Here is a 24,657-nt window from a genome sequence, read left to right on the forward strand (position 1 = left end):
TATTGGGCCAAAACAAAGAGAGGCCCACTCACTTCATTTCCTGAAATTAAATATTTGAATTAAAGTAGAAAAAAAATAACATGTTTGGTGGTATAAAAGAGAAATGAGATCAAATATTTGAATTAAAGTAGAAAAAAAATATCATGTGACCCACGATTATTTTTTAAAATTCTTTCCCACAACCAAACTACCCCGTAGGGTCCTTAAATTTTATTTACGTTTTGAGTCTTTTGACTGCTTCCAACTCCAAGTCTCGGCCTCACCACACAGCCACCGCACCGCCACCAGCCTTCTCCTTTGCACTCATAATTGTTAATAATCTTTTGTGTGCTGTTTGGTGATGATGAATATTGAATGTTTACTGATTGTGGCTATGCCATTTCTGTTACGTCATTTTATAGTTACCGTGCTTTTATTTTGATAACCCATTAAAAAGAAAAAAAAAACTGTTTTATCTTTAGTCCCAATGATGATGAGCCCATCAACCTCAATTCCTTCTAGTAGTATTTTTTTTTATTAAGGGTGTGTTTGGTTGAGAAGATAAAAATAAAAAGAGTGGAAATAAAATATAAATTTTTGAATTAAAGCAAAGTCTAAGAGATGTGAGTCCCACGTTAAAAAAAGTATAAAATTTCTCTTGTATATCACTTTTATTCTTCAAAACAAACACAGCCTAAAGAAGAAGAAAAAGATAGCGGGCTAATTCGTGGGCTGGCCTAGTCCACCCCGCGTAACTTGTTTTGGGTCTAAATACTGGGCCACCTTACAACATGGCTGAATGCTAAGCGTGCTAGGGTTCATCAGGTGTTGTAGAGAGACACATCTATTGACACTGTAATGGTGCCAAATTAAGTGCCCATTTCTTCTTGTAGTGGTTATTAGAGGATTTGCTCGCTATCATATCACAGTATATATCTTCTTATTTGTTTAATTTTTATGTTTCTTAGGTGAATTACTCAAGAGGGCTCGACAATCCCACAAAGTGTAAGTCTAACTTTGTTTTTACTTCTATTTGTTTACTTTTTCTCGCTTATGAACTAGATCCCGCTTGTTCTGTGTTGTATTCGTGACCTAAATTGTGTTTTGTTCGCTTTATTTTATTCACCATGATTGACTTTATGATTTACCTCCCTGGAACATAATCACTTTTTTATGTTATAATTAAATTAAATTTAGATCCTTTTTTTTTATTTGAACGGTACTTCTATTTTTTTTTTTTTTTACTAATGTGTTATTCCTTCAGAGAACAACTGTGAAAAATGAAGTTTGTAACATCAATTTATTTGGTCTAAAAAGGAAAAAAATTATGTTAGCCTAGGAGGTGTTTGTGAATTTGTCTGATTGAGGTTGTTATGTTATGTGTAGAGAAAAAGAGGTTATGTTATGGCGGGCAAAGGTGTTAGTTCGGTGGCTAAGGCGGTAGCAGAATATCAGTATCCTTGGCGTGAGAAGTTGGGGAAATATAAGGATGAGCTTGCCAAGGGTGTGTGGGGATACTGGGAGCTGGGGGCATGGAAGCCGCTGAGTATCAGTGCTCGGCATCGTGCTAGAATTCGCAAGGAAGTCCTCCTTGCTGGGGAAGATTGGCCCTACGATCCTGAAAGGAAGGAGATGAAGACCAGGAGGAAAGGACACAAATGTGATAGGATTTCTGCCGAAAAGCGCGCAAACACAGCGAAGTTGATGGAGAAGATGCCCCAGATGTTGCTGGATTACAAGAAGAGAAGGTGGCAGAAGAAGATGAAGGAGGAAGACAAGGGAAAACTTTGATTTTGCTCCTCCTCTAATTTTTGCAAGGTTCAGCATAAACTGTGCCTTTGAGAAATGGAGTATTTAATTATGCCATGTTACACCTGTTTGTGGGCCTAATGGATTATTAACTTTGGTTATGTTTTTCAATCCTTAATAACCCCTTTCGAGAGTATGGCCTTGTGAGTATCAGGGGGGAAAGGGCTTTACTACAATGGAAATTACTGTTATGTGGTTTTGTTTTTATGTATATGCTTGGATGAGTGCTTGTCGGTACTGACAATTGCTTATTTGGTGCCAAGGGCTACGCTCTCTTCTTAAGGTCTTTGAACCCAGGTATGCTGATACCACCTTGTTACTTATTAGTGCATGTATGATTAAGTTTGTTTTTGAAGAAATAATAACCCCCCCCCAAACATTTTAGACTGTTTGCTTTTTTAATACTATTTGTTCCTCCAGATTTAAGTTCAACTCAACCTAACTATTGAAATTTAGGCTTACCATTTTGCTTTCTTTCTTATTTTGATGGGTGAAAACTGAATGAAAATGCTGGGGTTGAAAAGGAGTGAGCAGAGTTTTAAAATACCGTGTGTTTAATCTTTCCAATTATTTTGAATTTGTTTTCAGTCAATTTAGCAATGTGGAGGAGGTCTAGCTTGTTAAACAAGGTGTGTAAGGTGTGTGAGTTATTGTAAACCCCCTAATATGTCTTCAATTCCTAGCAATAAAAAGAAAAAGTCAATTTATCGTTATAAATAAATGAAAATACTTGCGTCACTATGTTGATATGGAACTTTTCTCTTAAGTGTCCCGCGCGAGCAAATTTTTAGTTGAAATGCACGGGTAATGCTCCTGTTAGAGTGGAACTTTCTAATACTAAATTGTAAATACAATGTCCTGTTCTAGCCGTTTCTTGGCTAAAACTTCCAACAAAATGCAGTTTGCATTTTGGATTGAACTTTTCGAAATTCAATGGAACAGAGCAGGAAGCATTGGTGGAAGTGTGGGAAGCAACATCCCGTTTCTAAAGATGAAGTTAGGATTGAGAGGCTCATCAGTGTGCATAATGAAGCCATGGTTATGAAATGTCCCCTCCATACAAGTTTTGACAAAGGAAGTAGCGAAATTCCAAGCAAAGCCTATACTTCTCTATAGTCGTCAGCTTCCAATTTTAGGGACCAAATTAAACCCTTATTTCGTGATAACACTAATATCTACGTTGGAAATTATGGCAGCACAGAACCAACAAAAATGGGCAAAGTTAACCAATGTTCTAAGTTATAACAAATGATACAAACCAAAATAATAAAATGAAGAGAGAAAAAAAAGCATAAAAATGGGAGAATCAAATGTGCATTTTTTTTTGTCGGTTATGTGTTGGACTCTTGTGACTTTAAACTTTTTAAGATTTTGAGCCAAAAAAAGGTTTTTGAGAAGTAAATAACTTATTCTAATAGGAAAGTTTAAGAGAGGAAAATCTGTCTTATTTTAACAGTGCGACGCAAGAAGAGTTTAGTATTAATTGAAATAAAAAATCTACCGAATGATATCCAAATACTTTTTAAATTTTGCTAATTAAAACAACTCTCATTACTATTTACATTACCGTTTGCTCTGAGTGCCGTGTATTCGTTTTCGAAACAACATACAAGGTCAGATAGGGCCAAATGCTATCGAGTTCGTGCAAGAAATATTTTAGGCACACAAGTTTCAAAATTGAATTCGTATTAATATGTTCGAAAATTTCTGTTTTCAAGTAGTCATTAATTAATTTTAACCACTATTCTAATTAAAACATAATTTTCTCGAAAGGTTTTAGTGTACTAGTGATTTTTTATGCATTTTGGTGTGAAGTGAGATTTTAAAGAGAGAAATCATTTGTTGGTCTGACAAGATGCCCTAACTATTTTTGTTGCTTCTTTATCTCGATTCTTCACTTATTGTTTTTTTTTAATCTCGGATGATTCCTTATAGTTTGGAATTTTGCTTGAGGGATAAATTAGGCACATTGATTGTCATCATGTTGAAACATTTTTATTATATTATTAAAAAATGAATATATAATAAATTAATTATATTTATTTCACAATTAAGAGGAAGAAAATAGGAGTTTTTTTACCAAAAAAATACAAAAAAATAAATAAAAACTTATCCAAATAATATAACGCAAAAAGTATTTACACCAATGATATATTTTACTGCAATAAGTGAGAAATCAATTCTCTCCAAACCAATTTCTCACTTGTTTTTTTTATTCTTTTTTACAATATTTAAGAAATCAATTCCCTAGAAACCAATTTTCTTGGGGAATTGATTGCATAACGTATTTTTTATAAAAAAAATTAACTATTTTTTTGTTTTAATTTTTTTATTTTACTAATTCATATATATTAATTTATAAAAATATAATTTATCTAGAATAATATTTTAAAAAATAATTAATCCTTAAATGATTTCTATTGTATGGACTATCATATGATTTATATTGTATTTAAATTTACTTAAAATATTTTCCTAGTTATGATTTATAACTATCATAAAGATATTTTTGTTTAACTAATGTTTAAGAAAAAAAACTCAATATAAATATATAAATATGGACTATGGATATATATATATATATATAGAGAGAGAGAGAGAATACAAACTTAAAAAATGTAGTATAATATCTTACCTATTAAATAACATTCTTATAAAAAAAACAAACATGATCAACGAAATAAAAAATAATCATTTTAAATTTTCTTGCATCATATTTTTATTAATTTTTTTACTTATTAAATATATTTTTTAAGAAAAATACAGATATTTTTAAGTGATTTAATTATCTTTTATAAAATATTAAGTTAATATTACTATTAGATTACCCGATGCAAAATATGATTAGAATAGTATAGTTCCTTATACCTCATGTTTGACTTTTAATACATCTAACTTTATTGGATCTTAGGAATTTTTGTAAAAAGTCATCAAATCTAAAAATTGATAAACAAGAAAATTAACAACAAATAAATTTTAATTTTTTTTATAAAAAAGATTAAAATATTTTCAGTTCAAACAATTTAACAACAACATATAAAAAAAGATTTCAACCTCTTCAAAAAATGGTAAAACAAAAAATATGCAAAAAAATAACAACAACATATACAAAATAAAATTATTTCCAGTTCAAACCATTTAAACACAAATATAGATAATTAAAAAAGAAAAAAAATAAAAGACATTAAAAAATAATAAATATTTTAAAAAAAAATCGATTTCTCACTTGCTATAGTAAAATGTATTATTGGTGAAAATATTTTTTTGTTGTATTATTTGATTAAATATTTATTTTTTGTATTTTTTTTGATAAAAAAACTCGAAGAAAATAAAGTTATTAGGTGGAATGAAATGAAATAAATATCATTTGATTCAGTTCTATTTCACTCTATTCTAAAGAAATTAAAAATGTCTAGACCACATGCATCTTCAATCCTATTCCAGCCGAAAAGAATTATTATGAATGATAAAACTCTTTATCCGAGTATTTAATGCAATGACATATTTAGACTCGAATTCGAGACATTTGGATAAGCTAAAACAACTCAGATTAGTAAATTCACTCGTATGGTTCTCAATTAAAATGATAAACTAATAATATTTATCCTTTCCATAATCTTAAATATAAAAATGATTATAAGAGTAAATTACACATATCTCTCCCTAATGTTTTCACTTATTACACTCAACACCTCCTCTATTTTTTATTCTGACAAAAAAATCCTTAATTTTTCACCAATGGTTACACCCACAGTTATTAAAATCGGCTTGTTTGGTTGGATTGAGAGGTCCAGGACAGTTCAATTAAGGTGTAGAACTCAAAATGTAAGTGATCCTATTTGACTCGAACAAGTTTGATATTCATCTCATGACTTTTATACATATTTATCATATTTATTTATGGTCATCGCATAACTTTATATTTAGTCTTAAAGAATAAGAGTTTTTTAATTATTTAATGATATTAAACATAAATAATTTATAGTAATAAATGATTATATAATATTTATAGTTTATCTTATTAATAAATTTAATTTTGGAGTATAAAAGTATGGATTGATTACATTTTGTTTGGTATGTTATATATATATATATATATATATATATATATATATATATATATATATATATATATATATATATATAATATCGATCTCAACCGGTTCAATGAGTAAATCAATTTTTATAACAACGCCGGCCCTTTCCTCTCTGAACATCGTTTGAAAGTTTGACAAAAACAAATCATGTGTAATGCACACATGATGTTTAATTATTTTATTTCCTAAAATGCCCTCTTCTTTCCTCCTTAAAACAAGTGATTTAAAAAATAGAAAAAACAGTTGTTGAGAGAAAACATATTTAAATATGGATAAGAGAAAGAATCTATGTTGAAGCTTTTTGCGCTCCATGCATTAGCAATGCTGCAAGACAATTTTTTTTTTTTAAAATTGGACTTCAAATCTTTCCCTATATATCTGTCGTTCACTATAACATTGGGAATTTAGGAACTTCCATATAAGTAATCAAGTTTCATGCAGGTTTATCAATTTCTCATGGAACTAACGATAATTGGGTTTTACAAAAACTTCAACTCAATTTAATCATCTACTACTTAACAACCACATCAACAACACAAAATAAAACACATTCCAAAACTAAGGATAATTTGTATTTACATGATTTAGAGTATCTAGCAATGCTGCTAACAAAAGCGGAACGGTTTGTGAATTATATTGTTCCCTTTTATTAATTTGTATTCAATTTATTTTTTCAGAAATCAAACTTTCTATGTTTTGATTTTCAACCCGTTTTCGCACGACCCTCTCTTAACCTCTTCTCTCTTCTTTGACGTCACGACAGTGGAGGCAGTAACGTTGACGTTAGAGACAGAGGCAGAGTGGAGGAAGTAGCCAAAAAACGAGATGTCACCCCAACCCTAATCAACAATGTTAAAATGGAGGAGTAAATTTGGATTATGACAAATTATATTTTTTTATTTTCTTTTTTAAAATAACTTAGACAATATTTGAGAGAGGGGACTAAAAGTGATATTATGAAATCGAGTGTAATAATGATAAACATATGTGTAATTAAGTCTAATAATAATGATATAGGGATGAAATAATAAATTACATAATAAAATCTCATTATCTAACTTGTTTAACATAAAAATTGTGTTTTTAGAAAATCTTGTTTAATTATACAGGAGAAAATTAGGTTTTATTGAAACACAAAATTCATTATGCCAATCTTTATGTAAGAAAAAAAATTAGTTCATTTTTTTACACCAAAAAGAATTAGTATTTGATAGTCGACTAAAAAATATCATTATTGTATGAGGAAAAAATGATTAAGATTTTAAAAAAAATCATCTCAACATATAGGCTAACTTATTTATTTATAATATAAAATTTTAATTTGTATAAATTATTCATCATACACCTATTTAAACATATTTAAATATTTTTCATGTGATATAAAGTTTTAGTGACAATCTCATTTTATTTTTCACTAAAGATCATTCCAAATGAAAAAATCTACGGTAAATGAAAGACCACGTTTAAGTTAGCATCTCACTTTAAACTTATATAGGTAAAGAATAACCTTGTCAATTTGCCAACTAGAAATCGATGGAGAAAATCCAGCTAATCGATATTTTCATTGTTTTTTCTTTTGTTCGATGCAAACTTCTTAGATATCAAGAAAGCAAGAAACGTAGGCCGGCAAATAATGAGAACGTGGCTCCCTTAACTAATAAAGAAAGTTGAACAAGGTACCAATGCATGAGAAAAGCTAATTAATGTTGAAGCAAGGCACATATGCCCAAAATGATGAAAACAAAAAGGGTTTTACTAAAAAGATATATATATATAATCAGATTATCAGAGAAAGGAAAAATAAACTAAATTTAAATAATTTTTCAGCTTAATAATGAGAAGGAGCTTACATTTTGTGTTGTTCATATCTCCATTTAGCAAATCATATTTTTTCCATTAAACAAATTATTTTTTTGTGCTAAAATAATTTCAATTAAATAAAAAAATCTATACTTGTTGCTTGTGTTCTGTTTTTTTTCCCGATCTTAGTGGGAAGTAAATAAATAACTATTTTATTATAAAAATAAAATTAGAATATATGAAGTGTCGGAAGAAATGAATAGACTAAAATATATATTAAAAACGCACGCCTTGTGCATTTTAAGAGGTTTAGTAAAGTTAATAAATTATTATTATTATGAATTGAAAAAATACCAATTGAATTAACCAATGTCACAAATTGTATTTTATTTCCTCCTTGTAAAAAAGAGCACTACAGTTTACACGAAAACTAAATTATAAGAAAATTAAAAATGCCGTGACTTTCAATACTCTTTAATATTTAGAGAGATCTTGATAAAATATTTTTTTCACTCACTCTCATTCATTAGTTAACATTTAATAAAAGGTAGTAACTAGAAGTAAAAGTAAAAGTGTAAAACTCATCTAATGTAATTTTTTATAAATTTCAAACCATGAAAAATTCTGTCATGGGATTGTTTATGTCACTATTAAATATTAATATTTCTCCTCCTTATCCAGCAAAAAAAAAAAAAAAAACTCCTCCATACTAATGGCAACGGTACAACAAAATTCCAAATACCCTCCTTGCAAATGAAAGACATTAATTAGGGTACACAGTTAGTACCGGAAATTCAGCTATAAGAATAAGAATTGAATTAAATTAAATAATACAATAAAGTAACGAACTTTCATTATGTAATTTTTATTTTTAATTTTAAAATTCTGGGTCCCCTCCTCTTCGTTTTCATTTCAAGTGTCATCATTATAGTGTTCATTTTCAGGTTCAGAGCCATTCACGCCAGGGTTGTGCATTAGGGTTCAAGGGTGGAGATCGAGTTTTTCGCGGAGTTCTGTCTAAAGCTTGAAGCTTTAAGGGTTCTCCGGGGTCCAATTGAAACGGGTTTCTTCCCAATTTGTTGATGCCTTGTTACATTGGTTGATTTCCGAAACTCGATCTCTCCCTCTTCATTGAGGTTTGATTCTTCAAATTCTCGTGAAAAATGCTTGGTTATATTGCCTAATGCATGGCCTTTTTTTTTTGTTGTTTTTGTTGAAAAATTGAATGTGGGTTTGCCTTCAAAATTTGGTCTTGTGAGGAGAGGAGATTGTTCTTGTGTTTGTAGAGTGTGTTGTTGTTTTGAAGATGAAGAGAGCGAAAAGTGATCCTCCCAACTCGAGGAGGTTTAGATTGTCTCATTTTTTGTTTGGCATTGGGGTGTTGTACTTGTTGTTTGTGTCATGCAAGTTTCCACAGTTTTTGAGAATTGTATCAACGTTAAGTGGGGATGAGAGTGAAGATAGGTTGGAGGGGGCAGCTGTTGGGGACTCTGAAGATTCAGATTTGAGCAAGTCTTTTGTGAGTTCTGTTTATAAAGATGCATTTCATAGGAGATTGGAAGATAATAGGGACCAGGGTGCCCCCTTGAGACCAAACACGGAGCCAAGGAAGGAGGAAGAGCGTTTTCCGGAGTCTCCGAAGCAGATTCCACCACGATATGGTAGGATAACTGGGAAGATAATGCGGGAATATAAGAGGACCAATGATTTGTCTGTGCTTGAGAGAATGGCGGATGAGGCGTGGATATTAGGGTTGAAGGCTTGGAAGGACGTAGATAAGGTTGACGAGAAGGGGTCGATAAAAAACTCCATCCTTGATGGAAAGCCCGAGTCATGCCCTTCTTGGGTGTCAATGAATGGGGATGAGTTGATTAAAGGAGATAATTTGATGTTTCTTCCCTGTGGGCTTGCAGCTGGTTCTTCAATCACTGTGGTGGGGACACCCCATTATGCTCATAAGGAGTATGTTCCCCAGCTTGCCAAGACGAAGAGAGGCGGAGGATTGGTTTCAGTTTCCCAATTCATGGTTGAATTGCAAGGGCTGAAGTCAGTGGATGGGGAGGATCCTCCAAAGATCCTTCACTTGAATCCCCGAATAAGGGGGGATTGGAGCAAACAGCCAGTAATTGAGCATAATACCTGTTACCGAATGCACTGGGGAACCTCTCAAAGATGTGATGGTCTGCCGTCTGGGGATGAAGAAGAAATGCTTGGTATGATGTATCATATTTCAAATTCATCTTGATGTATGTTATTTTTAAAAAAAGTGTTGCAGAATTGAGTCTCCATCATTGTCTTTATTGTAAAATATAAAAAGCATTTGATATCATTGTAAAGGTGGAATAAGAAAAGTTGAAAAACAATCATGAAAATATGCACACCTTAATTCTTGGTCATTGCATGGTCAGAAAGATAAGGTTTACCTTCCTGGTTGGTGTATTTTACATAAAGCTATAAAGCATAATACATGTAATGGTTATTGTAGTTATAAGTTATAGTGTCAATATATCATGTACTACTACTTAGTAATAGGATCTTATGTCTTAGTTGTTTTATGAATATTTTTATTTTATTGTCAATATGATATTCCAGTTGTTTATGGTGAGTCTGGTGATGCCTAACATCTGTCTGTTTCTATCCTTATAATTTTTGTTATTATATTTGGCAGTTGATGGATACAAACGGTGTGAGAAATGGATGCGGAATGACATTATAGACTCTAAAGAGTCCAAGACGACATCCTGGTTTAAGCGGTTTATAGGGCGTGAGCAAAAGCCAGAAATGACCTGGCCATTTCCTTTAGTAGAGGGCAGAATGTTTGTCCTTACATTGCGTGCTGGTGTTGATGGATACCATATTAATATTGGGGGTCGCCATGTAACTTCATTTCCATATCGGACTGTAAGTTTCTTGAGATAACATAGGTGTTTCATCCAATGCTTTTACTAAACATCTAGATGGTGTGAAATTGCATATCTAGCTTCTTAATGATAATAATATGGTGAGATATAAGTTTTTATTTGCTTTAACTTTATTGTATTGGAGTTCAAAAAATTCTGGTGAGTTCCTTTTGTATATGTTATAGGTTATAGATACAGAATTTTGGTTTATCCTCAATAATTTGTGGTAATGGTAATAACTCCTGTTCTACATGCTGAAGGGTGACTCTTATAGCTTAAAATTTGAGAATACAGGAATATATTTCCATTTTTCTATAATCTACTTCTGTGGTCACAGTTTTTTTTTCCTGTCTAACGTTTTTTGTCTAATCTTCAGGGATTTACACTCGAGGATGCTACAGGATTGGCAATTAAAGGGGATGTGGATGTTCATTCAATTTATGCTACTTCTCTTCCTACTTCCCATCCAAGTTTCTCACCTCAAAGAGTACTGGAAATGTCAGAGACCTGGAAAGCCAGACCTTTACCTAAACATCCTATTAAACTTTTTATTGGAGTTCTTTCAGCTTCAAATCACTTTGCAGAACGTATGGCAGTTAGAAAGACATGGATGCAATCAGCTGCAATCAAGTCTTCAGATGTAGTAGCACGGTTCTTTGTTGCACTGGTAAGTTTTCTGTCTTTATTTTTATCTGGCATAAAGAGATGCATGATTCCAAGAAAGACATATGACACACTGACACAGTAAAAACTTAATAGAGAAGAGAAAGACAACCTTCCTAGGGTTATTTCATTGTAAAATGGGTTTAAATAATGATGGGGGCAATGATAGAATCTCTGGTTTGAGCTTCAAAGGGGAGATTTTGAGACTCTTTATCTGTTGGTTATAAAGGTATTGCAAATAGAATCTGGGTGTGGGGTTTCAAAGAGTTTGTATCAAATTCATTTGTTGCGTAAGGGTGTGGTCTTTCAAATAAAATAAACAAATCAGAAGAAAACTTGAGCTCTTATTATGAGTTTTTCACATAACCAACTAACCAAGCATGTTAATTATGCTTCTTTGTTTGGAGTTTGGTACTATAATTGACATTTGGCTATTGGAAGGTATGACTTATATTTTATAGTAATTGATAAAATATTTTTGGGTCTAATAAAGCCTAACATGATATGTACTACTGAAATTTATTTTAGAAAGCAAAAGGAAAAAATACTTTAGGACCAAAATTTGTCTTGCAAAAATGTGATCCTCATTGGCAATGTAGCCCATTGACTTTGTTATGTGACTTAAGCATGTTATGTGAGTGATAACAGACTTTTAGGAGTAGCTATCACCTTGACTAAGCTATTTTGGGTTCCATGAAGCTAGCTTCTTTGAATAAGATGACTACAAGTGCAACTTTTATTCTTACAATTTTCATCACATAATGTTGTTGCTATAAATCAATTACAAATGCATGGGACAAGATTGACGTTTTAGGTTAAACCATAAATCATTGCATCAGTTGTATTTGATATACAAACCATTCATTTTCTTTTTCACTCTCCTAAAAACTTATGCTTTTTGGATATTTGGTTCATGACATGGTATAGGAGCCTTTATGACCATATGGTCCAGAGTTCAACCCTTACTGCCTCCCTTATTCTTAATAAAAGCTAAATTTTAGCACACAGTTGGCTAGGTTTATCCATAGTCCATGCTTAAAGCCCGAAGGGATCTTGCATGAGGGGATGTGTTTAATATATAATTTGTTTGTGCTTTGCTTTCACCCAATAGCTTGAGCTTTTGGGGTACTTGGTTCATGACAAGTTGATATAAGGGAACCTGCCTTGACTGCTTGTGCATAATACTTCCTCAATTTGTAATCCTACAGGTTTGGTTGCCAACACTGATTTTCCACTTTGGGCTTAGTGATAGAATCACATATATACGTTAAGATGTTTGATTTCCATGTTGAAATGTCTGTTTGAAAAAGAATGCAATTGCAATCTAAGTGTACAAATGAAAATTTTATTTTTGGCCCTTTTGGGTTTGTTTGGAATTCTTAGATGGCATTGTGTGTATTTTTGTTTCATCTCTTCCTTGTAGTGATGTTGTATGGCTAACTTTTCTGTTTTTGTGCCAATTAAAGAATCCAAGAACGGAAGTAAATGCAGTGCTGAAGAAGGAGGCTGCTTACTTTGGTGATATTGTCATTTTGCCCTTTATGGACCGCTATGAGCTTGTTGTGCTTAAAACTGTGTCCATTAGTGAGTTTGGGGTGAGTTCAATTCTTTCAGCTACTTAAAACTGTCCCCCCCCCCACCCCCGATTCCTTTAGTTCTTTTTTGTGTGTGTGTGTGTGTGTGTGTGTTCTCTAGAGTAAAGAAGTTAATGTTCATTTATGCAGATTCAGAATGTGACTGCTGCATATGTTATGAAATGTGATGATGATACATTTATTAGGGTTGATACTGTCTTGAGAGAAATTGAGAAGGTACCCCAGGAAAAGTCCCTTTATATGGGCAATCTCAATCTTCGGCATCGGCCTCTGAGAAATGGCAAATGGGCAGTCACTTATGAGGTATGATAGTTACTACATGAATTGTGTATCCTTTATTTCTTTTGTTTGTTAATTTTAACAATTAATTGGCAGCTCTCCTTGGAGCTTAAATATAGTATGTAGAGATTAAGGTTTTAATTCCCTTTATATCCTATTACACCCCCAACATATGTTAGTGAAGTTTGTTTTGCCTTACATAGGGTCTTAAAAACATGGGAGAATAGAAACTCTAGACCAACTGCTTTGCTGCCATGATCACTTGTGTGGGTGATGTTTATTTGGGCTAGGGTCCTAAAGGGTGGGCTAAAATCTCAAGATTTAGCAATACAATTACTTCTAGTTAGTAAGCATAGGAGTGCAAATATGATTTAGTTGTTTTATATATTACTGGAACGGGCCAGTGCACTGGTGCCACACTTTGCTAGTTTTGATTGACACTTTGTAGTAGGATGCAGTAGTGTTTCATAATTATATTTCTGTTCTGTAATTGGATCCTTTTCCTTGGTTATTGTGGTTGTTCAAAATATATTTGGTGGCAAGTATGGAGAATGCATAGAATGTTGTAAATTGTTCTTGTTCCATTCTCTGAGGTGTTGTGCATTGTTGTTGCAGGAATGGGCAGAAGAAGTATATCCTCCTTATGCAAATGGGCCGGCATATGTAATTTCCAGTGATATTGTTACTTTCATCCTATCTCAACACAAGGATAGGAAACTAAAGGTTGGTTAACCTTTAAATTTTTATCTGTAATTTATCTTTTGCTGTCCCCCCCTTCCCTTTCCAAGTTGCCACATCAATCAAAATTGTAGGTGACTGAAGTATATATTTTTTGGCAGCTGTTTAAAATGGAGGATGTAAGCATGGGAATGTGGGTTGAGCGATATAACAATACCATGGCAGCAGTCCAGTACTCCCACAATTGGAAGTTTTGTCAGTATGGATGCATGGAGGGCTACTTCACTGCACATTACCAATCACCAAGGCAGATGATCTGTCTTTGGGACAAATTGTCTAGAGGCCGAGCTCGTTGTTGCAACTTCAGATGATCACACGAACAACTTTGCTTCTTTGACATGTCACTGTATCTCTGTATTCTTTATACCCTTGTGCTGATCTTAGTCCACCTAGGTTAATATCTGGAGAAAACTACAATGACAACAAAAGGTGCTACAAATTCAATTTGCAAGAAATAGAATTTTGTACCAATGTTTCCAAAAGAGAGCGAAAAAAAAAGAACTGAGATGATGATCAGATGAAGCATCATACACTGCTATGTGGTTGGGCTGGGGGGGAGGGGGAAGGGTGAAAACACAGTAGTTTTAGACTACTTCCATTTGGTACTTGTGCATACTTCTTCTGGCCGAGGGTTAAATTTTGTGGGTATTTCCTTGCTTCATATCTAGTGTCCCTCCTAGGATCTCTAAGATCATTCACTTAGATGGTGGTGCAATTGAACAGTTTGATTGCTCTCACTGCCATTCCAAACAAATTGACAACTGCAATATACATTTTTTATTAGTAAAGTTTAGGGGAGGGAAGGGGAGAGTACCTTATTTCGGGCTAAGATATGCTTTATTTTAGGGATTATGGCAATGAAAGTATAGTAGTAGAAATTGTACCTAATACCATGCTATCTTAAAAGCTCAATCTTACCGAGTTATTAGTTAGCACTGTTCTTTACATGTGTATTAGGATTTAATTTTAAATAATGCTTATGTATTTTTTTTAATACCACTTATTTGTACTTTCCGCTTTGACTTAATTACTTCTTTGGTTTCTTTTATTTAGACCAAGTGAAATTTGCTTCTCTTAGTTTTTTTTTAGCATTAAGTTCCTTTATATTTTAAATTAAACAAATTTGGTCATTCTGAGTTTTCTTTTATCTAAAACTCTTCAATTCTTATTTTCTATTCAAATATTTGGGATTTTTTTTAATGTTTAGAGGTTAGAAATCTAGTAGAAATTTGATGTCCTTTTTTTTTTAGGTGTAAGATTTTGTAGAAAATGAGAATTTCAAGTAGATTAAAATTATTAATTTTTAAGTATAGATAAATTCAATTGGTTTGAAAGCATTATGGAGGATTACAATCAGTTTAAATTAAAGGGCCTAAAAATAAAATTAAGCCTAACTGTATCTTAAAGTTATGTTAACAAATGAACTGAATTTTGTGTGTGTGTGTAAGTCATGTAGAAGACACATATAAGCCACATACAGTAATATTTAGAATAAATTACATAAACCTTTTCAAAATTTAAGGATATTACATATTTATTATTTATTTTTAAAACCTACACAAACTTTTTTTGTGGTCTAAGAAAATTATGCACACCTTCACTCAATTTTTAAAACCTACACAAATCTTTTTAAATATCATCCAAACATTTGTCGGTAGCAAATCATGTATGTTGCACATGATAGTATTTTTTCCAAAAATACCCTTATCTTTCTTATGTGACAAATTTTATATAAACAAAGGGTGCAGAAAGCTCAATCAAGTTGTCATACTAATAAACCTTTAAGTCAAATAAATTCTATCAACGAAACCATTAAACCAATCCCATAAGCCAAATAAATAATTATGGGTTTTAGAAACCAAATGAAATTATCCCGATCAAACCATTACCTCAATGAATAAAATCACCTAATCCAACTCCATATTAGTAATGATAACTATGATCTTCTCTGCTTCTATGTTCTTCTAAGTAGTAATTTATAGTAGGCATTCTCATGTTTTAGGAACATCATTTCAGTAAGGAATAATAGAAATTAAGAATAGAAAAAGAAAAAGGAGAGAGTAAGGGTCGGAGGAAAGTTAACTCTGTAAATGTGGTTGAACACAGATGCATCTACTTTTATAATGTTAATACAATGCATACCCTTTGCTTGAATTTCTAGTTTAATTATGATTAAGTGTGAGAAAATGACTGATTGTGATGATGAACACGTTGATCGAATCAGCGACTTACCGATGATGTGATTGATAGCATCTACAACGCCTGTCCATCCAAGACCTAGTAGTGTACTGTCAAGGGAATGGAGGTATATGTGGGCTTCAACCCCACGGCTTGAATTTAAAGATGACTTTTTTTTGAGAAGTTGAAGCATCTTGAATACCATGAAACTTCTGGCATTATTACAGAAGCTCTTCTTCTCCACAGCGGCCCCATACATGACTTTGCTCTCATCCCTCCTCCAGACTATCCCTATCAAATTGGAATGCCTCACTAAGTTGATTCTATTTTTGTCGAGGAAAGGGGTTACATATATTGGATTTGCTAGGAAAGGGGTTACTCATATTTTCTCTTGTAGGGACTTGACTTGCCTTTTCCTTCTGAATTTTAGATTCTCAGTTGCACCTACTTTCCATGGCTTTCAAAGTATGATTGAGCTTCACTTATTTGACATTATATTCGAGTAAGGTGCACTTGAGAGTCTTATATCTGGTAGTCCCTTACTTGTGAACCTCCACCTTTCTTACTGTTCTGGTTTTGAACATATTAATGTCTCCGCTCCTTTTCTCCAATTCCTACAAATAGAAAGTGATGAGGTTATCAAGTCAATTCGTTTGAAGGAAGCACAAGATTTGATTCTTATCCAACTCTTTGCTGATGGTCCTGGGGATAACATTGATAGGACTTGGGTATCTGATCTGTTTGAAGACTCGCCGAATATTGAGAGGTTATGTTTGGGAACAAGTTACATTAAGGTTAGTAAAGAGTGACAAATACAATTCTATTCACTTTTGTTTAGTTGGATTTGATTTGTTGGTTCTTTTGTTAGCCTGGCAGATTTTATTTAAAACTATCGAACAATGTAGTAATTTGTAATTTGTTGACTTATGGACATGTTCTCTCTAATTACACAACTCTGTGGAGTGATTTTTCCACAAGTGAATGTAAGCTACTAAGTTATGTTATGCATGACAAAAAAGAAAACCAAAGATTAATGAATATGCATCATGCATAGAGTGCTTTATATTCTCAACACAAATTGACAATTGTCACATTTCTCCTACCTAGCTTGGTTGCCCTTGTTTATTTTCTAAAATTATCCTATTCATTTATTTGTTGTTTAGGAAGAGAAACAAGGTTGCATTTTGGTTCATGAACCAACATTCTTAATTTGGTGCCTTGTCTTATACTAAGAACTCTGTATTTTGAGTTGGATGTGTTCAAATATATCTCACCTTTGCATTGTTTCTTTGCATAGATTTTGTCTGCAGGCATCTATCCGCAAGTGCAGCTTAAAGCTATAAAATATCTGAAATTGGATGGTGTGGATTTCAATGAAGCAAGAGAACTTTTGTTTATTATTTCTTTATTACTTGGAAGTTCTTCTAACCTAGAGACACTTATTATAAAGGTGACCAAGAAGACCTATGCTTCTTAGTTTGTTCTTTTAATTGTCATATTTTGATTTAGTTTTCTCTTTGTTTCATAGTGCAATAGCATGGCAGTGGAGCTACAACAGATTTCGAAGGTGTTTGACTACAGTAACTGTTACTTTAATCAGCTTCAAGATGTGAAAATCACAGTTACAACTTCCTATAAGCCTGCACTTGATTTGATACGGTTTGTGTTTGCAAGATCACCGACATTGAAGATCCTTACTTTCAGGGTTGGTCATGGTCTAAATCAATTAGATGCATCTGTATTGTTGAGTATTTCATGTGATTTGTTGCAGATGGATCGAGCATCACCTAGAGCAGAAGTTAGATTCCTTTATGATGACCTTCAACGCCCCAACTTGTTTTAATGTTTTATTTTTCCTAGGTGTTTTGTTGTTAGGCTATGCGCCAATCTTTTTAAACAATACATTTATCAGAATTTGTGACTACATGGACCAAAAATAGTTTTAGAGCCACTTTAAAGTTCAAGTATAGTTTATACGTTCAATTTTTTTTTTAATTACGAATTTTAATTGTAATATAATTTTATATATTAAAAAACATTTCGCTAAAAAAAACATTTAAGTGAGTAGGTTAGAAATGTAATGACAGGTGACAATCTCTTATTTGACCTATGGTGGAAAAAATTGAAATGATTAATTTGGATTTCAATTGCTGAAACCTTTATTAGAATAATGAATTGTATTTTACGTAAATTGCTAGTTATCATTTTTTTTTTGGTGAAGCTTGTTATTATTGTTTGGATTAACTTCTCTATCAACCTTTATAGGAGAATAAAATTAAAAAGTAAACTAACCGAACTTTTTTCACAAATTAAAATTAACGTATGCACTTTTTTTCAAACGCTTATTTAACTTCTCTAAAAACTGAAGTGTATAAGTTGATTTTCACAAGGACTCAAGACCGCGGGGTTGTATTGAGTCTTCAATTTATTTTTTTTAAATGCAACATTTCAATCAAAAAACCGCAGAAGCATATAATTCAAATATAAGCAAAAGTAAGACAATAAGAGTTAGAGAAGAATGCATCTAGATTATACTTAGTTTGATTAACCTAACTTATGCAGTCCTTTAAGTCTTGTCTGAAATCTTTTAACCGACTGATTAGAGGTTGTAATGCAACAAGAGATGACTTTCCTTGCTTAAACTTTTATTTGTTATATGCTTTAAACTGTGACTCACACTATACACTTCAGACTTATAATATACACTTAACCTCTATGTTGTATGGTTTAACAGTTAACACTATAAAGTTCTCATACATAGGGATTGTTTCTATGTAGTTATTCTCGAAAAAAAATAATCGAAAAAAATTGTCCCACATATATTTATTATAAGATCATAAAAAAATTAATCATGAATATATTCTATTTCGGAAAAAGATATAATAATCTCATGTTTTATTAATATTTAGTCCCGACAGAAGAAGTGGGTAAAAATTATTTCCATGAAATTAAAATATTTCTTCATAAGTAAAAATTCATATATAATCTGTAATTAATCAGTATCCTACTACTCTTTCATTGTTCATTCTTGACAGGTGTTTAAATTTTTTCCCGTCCCAAGATTTTTTATTCATGCCCAATTAATATTCCCACGATTTGATTTACTATCAATTTAGTTCCTACACTATGCGATAGTTTTTCCTTTTCCTCCAATGCTCTCTTTTTTAATCGGCAATTCTTGCTCCTCTTTTAATTTTTGTAATTGTCAAAACACATGGAGAGAGGAAGTCGGGGTGTAACCAGAACTTTTGTAATAAAGATATTTTAGTATTTATAATATATATTTCTAGGAAAAAATAACTCAATCAAACACATGTTTTTATCATTCTTGAAGATATAAAAAATAATTCAAACCAATTTTAATAATTAACCAAACATATTTCTTAATAATACCTGGAATACCATTCCCATATTATATGGCCAAGAAAAATGTTTGAGAGACTACAAATTATTATTCGTGAAACAAATGTTCCTATGACAATTAACTCTCCTTATTTCCATGTAATAATTGCTATAAGAGTATTTTTACATAATTTCAAATTTTATGTGAAATGTAATTTACATTAATTTAAAAGTTGAAGTATAATATTCTCTCCGGTCCTTTATATAATAAACAAATGAGTTTATTATTTTGATGTTAATTATCAGAAACATAGACCCAATTATATTATTTTTTAATTTTTTTATATCTTTAATTTATTTTGGAAGATTCTCATCCATTCTCTATGCAAGTGAATATATTTATTGACCTATTAACAATTCAAACACACATCCGTTGATAAAAGAAATATCATCACTTAAATTACGTATAGTATAATTAAATATTACCAGTACAAATATTTTTGAAATAAGATTTAAATTTATGATTTTATAAATTAAACTAACTAACTTACCTCGTTTTATTGGTCTTAAATTAATTATTTATTTCTTATATAAAGGAATAGAAGCAGTAATACCTTACTATAATCATCTTTCAAATCTTTTAAGAATTTACACACATAAAATAAAGTATTAAAAATAATTTTTAATCAGCGTAAAATTGTATAAATGAGATATCTTATAAGAACTCAATTTAGCAATAATGAGAAGCTATTAATCAGTGTAAAAAATCTTGACTGACGGTGGGGTAAGTCAATTTTTCTAATTTGAGTTTATAATATATAATATTAAATATAATAAAATGTACACATAATTACTACTACCAAAGATGGTCAACCAAATCATGGATTAATACTTTTCCCAATTTAATGATCAGTCCAATTTAAAAACATTAACACCATCAATTGTTTTAATAAAAAAAATACAATTGAAATACTAGGAAAAACTAGTGATAAACAAAAAGGCAAAACTTAAAAATAAAAAAAAGAAAGAAAATGATAATGCTTTAATTTAATTAATAAACAAACCACAGAACATGATATGCTTTTGTTCCCGCACTATACACTTAAAATTGACTTTCCATGGTTGATTTAATCCTCACCCTTGGCCTGACCCCATCCACTATAGAAATTCAGCATTTAGGCGAGCCAAATAGAAAAAAATGAAGACATGTAACGAGATTTAGAGTAGAAGATAACAGAAAATGTTAAATGTGACAAATCTGAGTTCACTGTCAGCTTCTGAATTAGATCACATATTTCCAGAAAAAAATTATTCAAATTCTGCTCTCATTCTAGTATCTTATCGCTTGCAAACAGAAGGATCATTGTTGCTTTTCTCTGCCCTCCTTTTCTGAAAGAGTTAAATATAGATAAAATTGGGTTTTAGCGCAATTTAAGTCACAAATAAATATCATTTACTACTTCAAAACACGAAGGAACAAAACAGTGTCCCATATTACGGTTTAATAACTCAATCAGATGTCGATAATTAAAAATAGGCAACTAGACAAATTAAACAATAAAAAATGGTAACCTCAACAATATGTTAATAGAGAAATGTTATTTGTACAGCCAATTATACAACTGAGATAGAAAGAGAGAAATGCGAGATGTAATAAATGATGCAATGGAGAGAGATGGATACAAAAATTGTTGTTGCATAAAATGTTGTACGAATAACACTTGTTAATATTTTAGTCAGTCCAAAATCATGTATTAGCTTAATATGGTTAATGCTAATAACTGATGCCGATTCCTCTTTCAAACAGAATATGAAATATACTATAGCTATGGTATGTAAACAAGGTCAATGAAATTATAGAATACCCCACTTCTATAGTATTTGGTATTTTACAAGGCAGCAAATTTTATGTAAATAATTAATTTTACATTTAATTTAACGTAAGACACACCACACAGAAGAGTGGGATAAAGGACTGAGAGCAAACCTTGTCTTGTTGGTTCTTCAACTGCAAGGGATGAGGATCATGGGGTCTAATTCTGATGTTCTCTATACAACTTCCATTATTTATTCGATGTAATCTATGCTTCTGCTTCCTATACTTCTCACCTTTATCTTTGACCTTTTTGTTCTTCCTCTCATGATCTCTAGACTGGTTCTCTAATTTGGGCACTGCATTTGGTAGCCCCTTCTGGCCTTTGTATAACACATCAGCACAACACGTCTTTTTAAAATCAAACGTGAATTGGAACTATTCAGTTTTCTTTAAGAATATGATCAAATGCGCAACCAGAAAAATCTTACAGAAGAAAGGTGGACTGGATTCATATCCCTCATATGGAAAGCTTCACTTAGTACATCCAAGTCAAAAGGACACATGCAAGTTTTTTTCTCACTCGTGTCCATGTTTTTACAGAGCTGATCCAGTTCCATTCCTTCTCCCTTCCTGATTTTTGTGTCTCCCACCACATTGTGAAGATAATGTGTCTCTGAAATTGACACTGGGAGTGACTTCTTGCAGAAGAATTTATAGTAGAGCCAAAGTCTATTCTGATTTATGAGATCACGAGTACTTCCAAATTCTCTATTGCCTGATTCCAAGAAATAACCTTACTAAGCAAAATATACTTTAAGAAAAATGAATTTCATGCATTGATTGCAAGTTTTCAAAAATCAGAATGTTGTGACAGATATCTAAATCAATGTTCTGACAGATATTAATCAGAAGCACCTAATGGCAGATAATATAGCAATTGCATGTGATGATTTTAAAAAGTGAATCCGATCAAAATACTCTAATTGAGCATCCCCAGAGGCCCAATACTCTCAAAGGGATTGAGAGAGGAAAAGCTTTTCACCTTGGTAAATAGGTAAATCACTGTGCAGAAAGTGAGAGCCATGCCAAGAAGGGTTTCAGTAACAATTACACAATGTTGTTAAACATGAGATTCTATAGGATCATAAGGGGGGTGGGGGGTGAAAACTTTTAAGTAGGGGATCGTAACTCAGATTATAAGACCCTACCTAAAATGCAAAATTATACACACACACACACACATAAAAACAACATAGATAAAAAAAATAGCCTCTAAAACACAACATTAAACAAGTTTAAGTTGAAAAACCATAATCATAAGATCCAAATACAGTACAATACAATACATAACATAACACACAACTCAACATAGTTCATAAGTCTAAAACACATCTCAACATAAGTCATAACACAATTTTATTATAAATTAACAAACATAAGTTCATAATGAAATTCAAATCATTCCAATTCTAGCCATCTAGGAGAGCATATTTATTCTTCTATCCAAAAACACAATATGAGAGCACTAGAGACAGAACACTCTCTAGGAAACAAGTTAAAACAGATCTGCAAGTCAAAAGATTCAGCACAAAAAAACATATCTATGGATCTTTACCTAATTATCTAATTCTGTTTCTTAGATGGCCTATTTCCATACATGATTTAGCTCCCCCTCAAGAAAGAAAAAAAAAATATAAACAACAGAGAAAATATGTCTAATGGCGTAATAATGAATTAGTAATCTTAACCTCTGTATCAACATTAACAGAGAGTTATTCACCTGAAGATAATTACATCCCAAACATAAGACATGGGAAATACCAGCACTAACAGTTTTTCTTTAAATTTTAAAAGATAAGGGGAGGGCTGGGAAATGACATTCAAGATTTAATCATAACAATCAACTGAACATTTCTGAAGTTTTTAGTAGAAAAGAAAGAACAATCAGTTCACTCATACTTGCTTTTACAAATATGGCCACATGCACGTAGTAATAAGAAAAGTGAATATGGGCATTGGGCATTAGTTTATCAAATAACCCACGGAGGATAGTAAATGATAAATTAACATACATGATAGAGCCTGAACACAATGTTATCTAGTCATCAAGGACCTAATGCCAAAAGAAAGCTGGGGAATTAACACTTTTAAATGTTAGAGCGAGCCCTCAACAGGATTTTTATAAATGACCATCTCGTGATCATTAGGTCCATTAAGCTCCATTTGCTATATCACTGACTTTAAACCTCACGAAATTCTCTGTTCGTGTGGCTCCAATAAACAGTGAACCAAGACATCAAGAAAGTTCTACTGTAAACAATTTCTGTGGTACAGAAAGCTCTGATAACTACCAATCTTTTGTTTTTAACCAGTCCACTCAAAAGAAATCTAATTTGCATTCTGTGAATGATTATATTACATATGCTTTCATAGTGTTTCCTGTTCAACTATTCAGTAATCACAAAGTTCACTTCTAAGAACATATAGTTATCTAGTAGCACATTCGCATCAGCAATAAAAAAAGAGAAGCAAACAATCAAATAATCTACATGTCAAGTTCTTACCCTTCCCAAATTTTTTGCCCTCAAGATCCATCTTTCAGATGACCTCACAAGATGCACCTCAAATGCATCTACCAATTACAATAAACAAATACATCCGCCGCTCACTGGAAGTTACTGCCTGAAAAAAAAAAGGACAACTGAGGAAGTTTCTAAGCACTGAAGTTGTACACTCTCAACAAAATCTGAGATTGCAGTATCTTATCTAACACATACACGATATATGTAAAAGCATGCAGCAAACTATCTCAGACAATAAGCCCATCCGAGAAAATGGCTTTCCCATACAAAAATATAAAAAACAAATCCACCCCAATACCCAAATGCATGATTATCTAATAAAGTTTAAAACTTTACACGTTCAGAGTGAACTGAAAACAAGGGGCAAACAACGGATGTAGATCCGATGAAATACCCTTGGCCAAACAAAGCCCTGAAAATGAACAAGAGAAAATACCTGCGAACAAAGCAGAGAGAGAGAGAGAGACAGAGAGGGGTAGGGATTGAGATAATGTAAAGTTATTGGTTGCCCATTTTGAACCATAACTTCATAACTTCTCACTTATAACTTTTAAGTCCTATGTATATGTTTTTTTAATCTTATACGTAGTTTTTTTTATCTTTAAAGTTTTTTCTTTTAGAATTTATTTATTTATTTTTATTTTATTTTGTTTTGCTTTCAATTTTTTTAAAAAAATTGTAAATAATTTTTGTTTATTTAATAATTTTAATTATTAAATTGATATAATATAATTTCTATTTTTTATGTTTTTCTTTAATTTATATTATTCATTTTATATTAATGTATTATGTTATTTTTAATTTAACTATTTTTATTATTAAATTATTAGATATTGTTAATAGTAAATTTCTTTATATAAAATAAATAATATTTTTCAT

General features: G+C 31.7%; 3 protein-coding genes and 1 long non-coding RNA gene across 7 annotated transcripts; 3 read left to right on the forward strand and 1 right to left on the reverse strand.

The window, feature by feature from the left end:
• The first annotated feature begins 675 nt into the window (after positions 1 to 675).
• Positions 676 to 2,172, forward strand: LOC100788834 (uncharacterized). 3 transcript variants are annotated; one of them, XM_006580040.4, is made up of 3 exons: positions 676 to 834; positions 948 to 984; positions 1,366 to 2,172. In XM_006580040.4, the coding sequence occupies exon 3, from the start codon at positions 1,384 to 1,386 to the stop codon at positions 1,768 to 1,770; it is 387 nt and encodes a 128-aa protein (XP_006580103.1). In that variant the 5' UTR covers positions 676 to 834; positions 948 to 984; positions 1,366 to 1,383; the 3' UTR covers positions 1,771 to 2,172. The 3 variants fall into 3 exon arrangements, with proteins under 3 accessions (XP_006580103.1, XP_025984255.1, XP_014631155.1); XM_026128470.2 differs by having other exon boundaries at positions 677 to 804; XM_014775669.3 differs by having other exon boundaries at positions 679 to 984.
• Positions 2,173 to 8,454: 6,282 nt separating this feature from the next.
• LOC100789365 (hydroxyproline O-galactosyltransferase GALT2) lies at positions 8,455 to 14,856 on the forward strand. The gene is made up of 7 exons (XM_003524829.5): positions 8,455 to 9,898; positions 10,354 to 10,586; positions 10,962 to 11,252; positions 12,715 to 12,843; positions 12,973 to 13,146; positions 13,738 to 13,845; positions 13,962 to 14,856. The coding sequence occupies exons 1-7, from the start codon at positions 8,992 to 8,994 to the stop codon at positions 14,169 to 14,171; spliced, it is 2,052 nt and encodes a 683-aa protein (XP_003524877.2). The 5' UTR covers positions 8,455 to 8,991; the 3' UTR covers positions 14,172 to 14,856.
• A 1,385-nt stretch (positions 14,857 to 16,241) lies between these two features.
• LOC102667007 (uncharacterized) lies at positions 16,242 to 17,989 on the forward strand. The gene is made up of 4 exons (XM_041015297.1): positions 16,242 to 16,431; positions 16,546 to 16,832; positions 17,336 to 17,488; positions 17,567 to 17,989. The coding sequence occupies exons 1-4, from the start codon at positions 16,242 to 16,244 to the stop codon at positions 17,879 to 17,881; spliced, it is 945 nt and encodes a 314-aa protein (XP_040871231.1). The 3' UTR covers positions 17,882 to 17,989.
• A 2,622-nt stretch (positions 17,990 to 20,611) lies between these two features.
• LOC100789891 (uncharacterized) lies at positions 20,612 to 24,337 on the reverse strand. Of its 2 annotated transcripts, XR_414405.3 has the most exons (4): positions 24,215 to 24,337; positions 23,761 to 23,878; positions 21,368 to 21,971; positions 20,612 to 20,769 (listed from the first exon to the last, which is right to left on the reverse strand). It is a non-coding gene; the product is annotated as an uncharacterized lncRNA (long non-coding RNA). The 2 variants fall into 2 exon arrangements; XR_414404.4 differs by lacking the exon at positions 20,612 to 20,769 and having other exon boundaries at positions 21,235 to 21,971.
• Positions 24,338 to 24,657: the final 320 nt, after the last annotated feature.

This window comes from Glycine max, chromosome 5 (assembly GCF_000004515.6).
Source record: "Glycine max cultivar Williams 82 chromosome 5, Glycine_max_v4.0, whole genome shotgun sequence".
NCBI lineage: Eukaryota > Viridiplantae > Streptophyta > Magnoliopsida > Fabales > Fabaceae > Glycine > Glycine max.